This window comes from Myotis davidii, unplaced genomic scaffold (assembly GCF_000327345.1).
Source record: "Myotis davidii unplaced genomic scaffold, ASM32734v1 scaffold2798, whole genome shotgun sequence".
Classification (NCBI taxonomy): Eukaryota; Metazoa; Chordata; class Mammalia; order Chiroptera; family Vespertilionidae; genus Myotis; species Myotis davidii.
In genome coordinates, this window is record NW_006289553.1 from 498,555 (window position 1) to 507,177 (window position 8,623).

Sequence of the window (8,623 nt, forward strand, 5' to 3'; positions counted from 1 at the left end):
TCTTAGTTTCCTCAGCGCCAGCTCTGGCCTCTGAGGGGCTGGTCCAGGGCCCTGGCCGAGGTCCCCTCTCACTCCCTCTTTGGGGACAACTTCCTTTGTGCCCCCTGGGCTGGGACTGGGGTGAGGCAGGGGCAGGGGGAGCTGTCCCATCTCAGGGCTCCCTGAGGCCCTGCAAGGGGGATGCCTCTCATCGTCAGGCAAGCGGAGGTGGCACCTGGGCTGGTCCTGGAGTTTGGGGCAGGATCCCAGCAGGAGGATGTGGGTGGCACAGAGTGGGGAAGGCCAGGGCCCAAGTGGAGTGGTTTGGTTTGGGGTGAGCAGGGGATTGCACCCTCATTTCTTGGGTGACATTGGGGTTCCATCTCAGCACCCCTTGGAGGAGTGGACAGGAGGGGGGCAGCCCGGGCATCAGCCCGATGTCCTCGCTGAAGGGAGAGGGAGCCCAGGCCAGCTCACAGACCTGTGACAACCCAGCGGGCAGGGCCTGGTTCTGGGCACGGCCTCCACAAGCCTCACTGGGGACTGAGGCCTGTGGGTGAGAGGGGAGGTGCAGGGCAGATAAGGGTATCTGGTGGCCGCTGCTGGCCGGGAGGGGGGAGGGTTGGAGGGGAGGGAGGACAGGCCCAGCTTGGGCTTATCAGCCGGCTGAGCCCTCCAGCCCCCGGGAGGCAGCAAGCACAGGGGCCCTGCCCGTCACCATGACCGCCTGGTGATGAGCGTGGAGTCTGGGGACAAGGCGGCCAGGCCCAGCCAGGGCCCCCTGGTGGACAGCAGCTCCACTGTCAGCCCCTGGCAGGCGGGCGCATTGGCTTCTCTGCAGTGAAGTGCTGGTTCGTTTGCCGAGTTCATCCATTCCTCCAGCCTTTCACAGGAAAACCTGACTGTGGCCAACTCGGTCCCCCAGGCCCATCCAGGGGCCTAGTGAACCCAGCCAGGAGGCCGGATCTGTACCCTGGACACCTGTTGGTATCATGATCTCCTGCCCGGAGCCTGAAGGGACAGGACAGCACAGGACACTGCGTGCTGTCGGGTGGCCTGGGGGGATGCCAGGAGGGCAGGCTGCAAGGCCCTGGTGACCTCGCTCACAAAAAAAAGAGCAGTTTCCAAAGTCACCCCACAGCCTGCTCAGAACAAGGCGTGTCCTGGACGTTGGGATGGAGGCTGTGCAGCCTCTGGACCCGATTCAGAAGCAGTGACCGGACGGAGCCCGCCCCGCAGGGATTGGTTTTGGCTACATGTTAAAATGGAGGCGCAATCGACGGGTAATAAATGCACAGACTTGGAGTGTATAGTCTGAGGGATGACAAATGTCTACACACATGTATCCACCCCCCAGTCAGGACAGAGGGGAAGACAGATTTCTACCTTGGCTGAGCGTAAGGAATTTAGCTTATAGAATCACGCTCACGGTAGACCCGGGCCTCTGCAAAGAAGCGGGGGCAGGGTGGGCGGGCACCGCCTGGAGACACCCACTGCCCAGCCCAGCCCCCAATCAAGAGGCCAACCCACACCCACCCCCAGACACACTGGTAGCATTTGGTGTCTTTCCTTCCTGTGTTTTCCATTAGTGTATATACAGGTATTTTTCCTATGCATGTTGTTACATACATGACACCATGTCACACAGCATTTTTAAACGCACGCAGCATAAGCCGCTATATCGTACACCTTGGGAACGTGAGTTTTACGAAGTCTTTGGTGGTTATTTCTGAGAGCACAGAGAGAATGCTAGCGAGGACTGCGCTTGAAAATGCAAGTTTTATTACTTTTGGAATAAAAATCTACACGGCTTGGAATTCAACACCTGCCAACAGGTTTGTGCGCAGCAGCCTGTGTGGTGGGCTCGCTCCTCTCGGGCCTCGGGTGCCCTGGAGCGGAGGCTCTCAACCCGCCAGTGAGCGTGCAGCATCCTCCCCACGAGTGGCCTCTGAGGGCACAGCAGCCGCCGCCCAGGAGCCAGGCTGCCCGCTTGTCCGAGAGCCTGTGCCGTGGGCTCCACAGTCCGACGTGGGCTGTGCTGCACGTCAGGCTGTTTGCTGGCCCAGGACTCGGACTGAGGACTGTCCGGGGTGGAGTCCTGGGGGTGAAGGTTTGAGGCCGCTGCTGGGCTGCCAGAGGCTCCCCCACCCTCAGCCCCTGCCCCTCCTTTGTCCATCGGGTCTGAGGTGTCCCTCCTCCCAGTGGAGCCAGTGCGAGGGTGTGTGTGCAACACCGCGCCCTGGGTGCCATTTCTTCAGTGCACGTGGCTTTTAATCTGCAGCGTTTCCCCCGAAGAAATCAAATCCGTTTCCTCTGCGCTTTCCCCGCCACTGAGGTCAGAAAGCCCTGGCCACCCAGAAACCAGACACCATTTAATCCACCTCAGGTTTATTTTGTGCAAACAGCTGAGCAGTGGTCCACGGGCTGTGAAGTCTCACTCGGCCCCCTCAGCCCGATGCCACCTGCATGGTGCAACCTCTGGGGGCCTGGCTGGGCTGCGGGGTGTCCCTGCCCCCCGCCCCATCCTCACTCCTCTTCCCAGGACAGTGAGGGTGCTGAGTGGGCAGCCTGGGGTGCCAGAGCTGGACTCCATGTCAGCAGTGAGTTCCGTGACTGAGTCTCACCTGTGGGCCCGCGGAGGGCCGAGGGCGGAGGCATTATTTGGGAGCTCCTCCTGCCCCTCCCACATAGAAACCACGCGGGGGTCCTGACAAGCTGAGCAAGGCGTGAGTCCCTGTGGAAGCCGAGGCCGCAGTGCCCCTCCCCCGCCGGGAATCCGCAGCCTCCTGCTTCGTCCTCAGTCCTCCACGTCTGCTGACGGGATGTGACGCTGTCAGCATCCGGCCCGGTGCCCTGCCGAACGGCACGTGGCCTTTCTCCGTGTGCTGCTCCCATAGGGCACTGCTCACCCTTGTTTCCTGGATGGAGGTTTAGCCCCGGCCTCAGTGCCTCCGTGTGCAGGCGGCCTGCACTCCGACTCCCGGGACCAGGGGCACAAGCCCCTGTGGGGTGACCCCTCCCGCAGGCCCGCCACCCTCGGCAGGCCGGTGTGCATGTCACGTGGGTCGGGGCAGGCGATCACGTCCGCTGCACTCTGCGGGCAGTGGGGCAGGTGGGCAGGGACCCCAGCCCCGATGGGAACGTGACCCCACGAGTGCCCAGAGGACACCTGGTCACGGCTCAGACACAGGCTTGACCCGGCGTGGAAAACGTCCAGTTCGTTGCACTGTCTCAAGCACAACCAACAGTCAGAACCAGGGAGAAACTGTGCCCAGCACTGCAGCTCTGTGGGCAGTGCATCGAGGAGACGGGTGACGCATGGAAGCCTGCAGGCCTGGGAGAGCCTGCCGTCTGCGGAGCGGTGAGGCCCGACCTCACTGCAGCCCCCGGGCAGCCTCTGCTGTCACCAAACCCTAAGGAAGGACCTAAGACAACCATCGCACCAGCTGCCTGTCCTCACCGGGACCTGCTGGACCCTCTCCACCGCTGCCTGGAGCCCTCGGAGGACGTATCTCCCGCTCACCACCCAGGTCCTGGGGGCTTGACATGCTTGCGTTAGTAGGAAACAGGCCTCGAGTGCCTGGGCCCCGGGCAAAAGGCAGCTAAAACCAGCAGCGGCCAGAATGGGCAGCTGCGTCCAGGGGAGTGGGGCTCAGGGTGGACGCAGGCTGGGCCCCAAGTCCTACAGCTCAGGTGCCAGCGAGGTGACTGGGCGCTGCAGGCTGACCATGGACTGACGTCTGACGGGGCCACAGCGCCGACCACAGCAAGCACTAACCTAGGGATCAGCCCAAGCGCCGTGACACTGCGGCTGCGCTGGGAGCCGGCGGCAGGCCCAAGGGCTCCCCACACAAGGACGCACAGGCGACGCCCACTGTCGGACGCAGCAGCTGAGGCTGCAGGCTCGGGACAAACCACGGAAGGAGCAAGGCCTTCCGCGGGCTTCAGGGAATAAGTTTCTCTCCTAAATCTGACATTTCATTCCTAACGAGGTATCTTATGTAGGTTTGTACCACAAACAAAAAGGCGACAATTGCAGATTGCTCCTGAGGGTGCCCTAGTCTGTGCCCTGCAGCACGAGCTGCAGAGACTCCTGCTGGTGAGAGGGCGCTGCGCCCTCCCCCGCCCCCGCCTTCCTGCACCAACCCGCCTGGGTGCGTGCACGGCCCGGTCATCGCCTGCTGGCCTGTAGTGCTGTGGCTGGAGTGTCTCCAGGCGGTGAGCGCATTCTGGCCTGGGCGGCTGCGGCGTGGCCTCCATCCCGGCACAGCCAGCGCCTACCCCTCCAAGGCGGCCTTGGGTTCCCATCTGGGCGCCTGGCGTGGAATGTGTGCGGGAACCTGCGTCCCTGGAAGGAGGTGCACCACGTGGGAGCGTGTCCAGTGGTGGGAGCACTGACCTTCAGCCTCGACGTGGCTGCTGTGGCAGCCCACAGGGTGTGGTCAGCGACAAGACCCTGGCCGCAGCCACTGCCCCACGCAGACGAGCGCACAGGCTCCAGTTACTCGGCTGAGGCTGTGGTTCTGGAACGAGACGGTAACAAACACGGTGAAAGCAAGTGTGGGGCGTTCAACGTGCCCACATGTCCAGACGCGTGGATGCGGCGTGTCCGAGAGCGCGGCTCAGACCGATGGCGCACGGCACATCCGGCCGCCCTGAGCGCCGCCCGAGCTCCTTCAGATGACCTCCCACTCGTCCTCCAGGTCCTCCGGGTGTGAGGTGGCGGCCGGGCTGCTCTGGGCATCGTGTGCGTGGCTGAAGGTCCTTGTGAGCCGCTGGAGTAGGTAGCCGGGCGGGCCCACTGTCCACAGCTCATCTGACGAGGTCACTGCAGGGACAAGAGCGGCCACACAGTGAGCACCCAGAGCTCCACGTCCTGATGGGGCCCTTTCTGGGTGTAGGGCCAGACGCCCCCGACCTGTGCCTCTGTTTCCTCAGGTTGCCCTGTCCCCTCCTGGAGGCCCGGGCAGAGCCGGGTGCAGCTCCCCTCCCTCAGGGTCACCCAGGGCTGGCTTTGGGGAGAGGGAGTCCGGGGGAGCCGCCTGGACAGCCGCTGACACGGTCCAGAGCTGGGATTCGGCGAGGCCCGCGCAGCCCACACCCGGACCTGCCTGTGAGGCACGTGGCGTGCCCGGGCACTTTCTTCCAGTAGTCCCCCGCGGGGTGCTTGTCGGTGACGCCGTAGCGCCGGGCGAGGTCCCCGTTGGGGCAGCGGGCCCACACGGTCCTGGTGCTGAGCGCCAGCTGGCAGGCCTGCAGTCCTGCAGGCAAAAAGGGCCTCCGTCTGTCCTCAGGCCCCGGCTGTGGGCGGATGCACCAACCCTCCCAAGAGCCTGCTCTCTCCCGCCACTGCACCCGTCCCGCCACTGTGCCTGTCCCCATGTGACAGCTGAGGGAGAGGGTGCCCATCGGCAGAGCCGAGAGCCCGAGACGGAAGGACAGAGGGTCCGGCGGTGCCGCTGAGCCCCGCTGGCTGGGCTGCAGTGGCACCTCGGGGTGGCTGAGGGGCAAGCAGCAGCCAGGCCACGGAGAGCCAGGGTGCGGGCAGGGCCCTCACGCCAGCAGCCCTCAGACACGAGGGGCCGGGTATGAAACCTTGGCTGCCAGGCTAGGCTGACGGCCAGGGCCTGCCTGGGGGGACAGCGCACGCCGCCCACGCCCACCTGGCACGTGATCCCAGTCGGTCCCCACGGGCATCTCCTCGGTGATCCCGACGCGGACGTGCACGTTGCACCGGTTGTCGAGCGCCCACAGCATCTGGTCGTTGGGGCTGCAGTGGACGCTGACCAAGGTGACCCCGGCAGGCTGCACGCGGGAGGGAAGGAGTGGGAGGGGGTCGTTATTTTGGACAGAGCAAGGCCGAGAGGTGTGAACTGAGGTCAGTGACGCGGCAACGCGAGGTTCTAGAAGCTTTCGCTGATTTCTGCTTGCTAGCCTGCCAGCCACTCAGCCACGTCACCACCCACCCGACAGGTGTACTGGAGCATCGGCCACATGCCAGGCACTGTGCCAGGAGCTGGCAATCAATTTCCTTGTCTCCTGGATTTTGTGAAAATTTTTTTAATGATTTCAGAGAGAGAGGGAGAGGGAGAGAGTGATAGAAACATCCATGATGAGAGATAATCATTGATCTGCTGCCTCTTTTAAACTGTTCCTGGGGATCAGCCCCGCAACCTGGGCATGTGCCACTGAGCCACCCGGCTGGGTGTCTCCTGGATGTCAAGTCCTGTGAGAGACAGCCATTGCTCAGACAGTCACACAGAGAGACAGCCATTGCTCAGACAGTCACACAGAGAGACAGCCATTGCTCAGACAGTCACACAGAGAGACAGCCATTGCTCAGATAGTCACACAGAGAGACAGGAGGCCGCCCCAGGCAAAAGCTGCCCAGGTGAACGGGGTGCCCAGACCACATAACCGGGTCAGACCCAGAGGTCCGGGAAGCCGGCCTAGATCCCACCCTATACCCAGATGGCAGGATGAAGAGGGATGACCCAGAGAGGAGGGCAGGGGAGAGTGTGCCAGGCGGGGAAGTGTCTGCAAAGCAGGGGGCATGAGGGCACGAGGGGCTGAAAGCCCTGTGAACCACTGGAGGAGGTAGCCGGGGGCCCACTGCCCACCGCTCAGGCGGCTGGAGTGGGCGGGGCTGGGCCGGGCAGCACTGTGCAAGGGGCATCTCCTCCATAAGCAGTGGAGGCCTGCTGGGCACCGGATCCGGGACGCCGGGGCTGACGGTTCAGAGAGCTCTGGAGACATGCCTGAGAGCAGATGCAGGAAACAAGATGCAACGTGCAAAACTGAGGACGCAGGGAGGTTAGGTGGGCGCACCCCTCCATCAGGGAGGTCAGGTGGGTACACCACCTGCATCGGGGAGGTCAGGTGGGCTCACCACCTGCATCGGGGAGGTCAGAGGGCGCACCGCCTGCATCGGGGAGGTCAGAGGGCACACCGCCTACATCGGGGAGGTCAGAGGGCACACCGCCTGGCATTTGGGAGAATGGGGTTAAGTGGAGGCAACAAGGAAAAGACTGCGGGTGATACGGCAGCAAAGGATCTCACAGATGTCACCCACTGTCTGCCACCCACCTGAGAGCTCCTGAACACGGCCCGAGACATACTGCTTCACAAATGTCACCTGGGAAAGTCCCAAGGACCTTACTCCAGTGGCCAAGCAGGGCCAATCGGGTGAATAGCTGCCGTCTGTGCAGGCTGCTCTGTACACACGCCGGCCATTTTCAAACTAGGAAACGCTCTCTTGTTGAACCCAAGTCCCTCCAGAGTAAGAACGGCTAGTGGTTCTCAAACCTTGGAGTCCCCAGGCGTGTGTGGGGGCTGTTAAAACGGCACATTCAGGCCCTAGCCGGCAAGGCTCAATGGTTAGTTTCAGCCCACAGTTTGAAGGGTCCAGGGTTTGATTCCGTTTAAAGGCATGAATCTTGGTTGCAGGCTTGATCCCCAGCCCCAGGTCGGAGCTGCAGGAGGCAGTCAATCAATGTCTCTCTCTCAAGTGTTTTTCTGTCTCTCCCCCTCCCTTCCACTCTCTCTAAAATCAATGAAAAAATATCCTCGGGGGAAGATTACCAAACAGAGGCACACTGGGGCTGGGGCCACCCTTATGCATCAGACCTTGGGGCTGGGGCCCCGAAACAACCTTGGAGACGAGCACCCGGGTGCTTCCGATTCAGAGGCCACTAGGCTCTCCACTCTGTCAAGCACAGGCAAGGCGAGACCACACACACGCACACACACACACACACACACAGACACACAGACACACACAAACACACACACAGACACGCATGCGCGCGGGGCACACACACACACACGCGCACACACACACAGACAGCCCAGCTGGTATTGAGGCAGAAATGGAAAAGCTCATCCTAGAACTCATGTGGGGCTGCAAGGGATCCCGAAGGTCAGAACAGTCTTGAAAAAGAACAAATTTGGAAGACTCGCACTTCCTGCTTTCAGGACGACTCGGACGCTAGGCGGTCACACAGCGAGGCCTGTCCCCTGAGACAGGCCAGTCCACGGAGCAGACCCGAGAGCCGTACCACGCAGTCGAGTGGTGCTGCCAAGGGCGCCAAGACTGCGAGTGAGAAAGAGCGTCTTCCCAGCAAATGGAGCCGGGACAGTCCTTGCCTCACGCCCCCTTCAGAGCAACGCGAACGGGCCAGAGTAAGCACGGGAGCTAGACCTGCCAATGGTCCTCACATGACACCAAAGGCAGCAGCGACACAAAGGTGAACTGGGCTTCATCAAAATTCACAACTTCCGCACCTCAAAGGGCACCACAGGGAAAGTGAAGAGACGCCCGCAGAAGGGGAGAGAACACTTCCAGATCACGTACTGAATAGGGTCTAGGGCAGGGGTGGGCAACCCCTGGCACACGTGCCATGTTTGGCATGCCAGTAACTTTTGCTGGCACGCGAAACCCTCTCTTATAACCTTCCATTTATAATTTTTTTCTTAATACGACATTTTTATTTTTCAGATAAATTCAGTGTAGGTGCATCTTAGAAAAATAAATAATTTTACATAGCAAGTTATCTTAAAGACCATAGACATGGACACATGAGAGAGGGGAAGAGCAATTTCTATGCCTCTGCCTTAACTCTCCCTGCCTTCCTAGATCCGACCA

At 61.6% G+C, this 8,623-nt stretch overlaps 1 protein-coding gene across 2 annotated transcripts in view; it reads right to left on the minus strand.

Annotated features, from left to right (window-relative positions):
- Positions 1 to 1,742: 1,742 nt before the first annotated feature.
- The window catches only part of TECPR2 (tectonin beta-propeller repeat containing 2), a 64,264-nt gene continuing 57,383 nt past the window's right edge, over positions 1,743 to 8,623 (minus strand). Inside the window, exons 17-19 of one of the 2 annotated variants that reach the window (XM_006761986.2) lie at positions 5,643 to 5,784; positions 5,091 to 5,240; positions 1,743 to 4,807 (exon numbers count right to left, since the gene is read on the minus strand). In XM_006761986.2, coding sequence (XP_006762049.1) covers positions 4,656 to 4,807; positions 5,091 to 5,240; positions 5,643 to 5,784 — 444 coding nt within the window. In that variant the 3' untranslated portion in view covers positions 1,743 to 4,655. Of the gene's footprint in view, positions 4,808 to 5,090; positions 5,241 to 5,517; positions 5,547 to 5,642; positions 5,785 to 8,623 lie in introns of those variants that run through there. The other variant, XM_015562801.1, reaches the window with a different exon arrangement.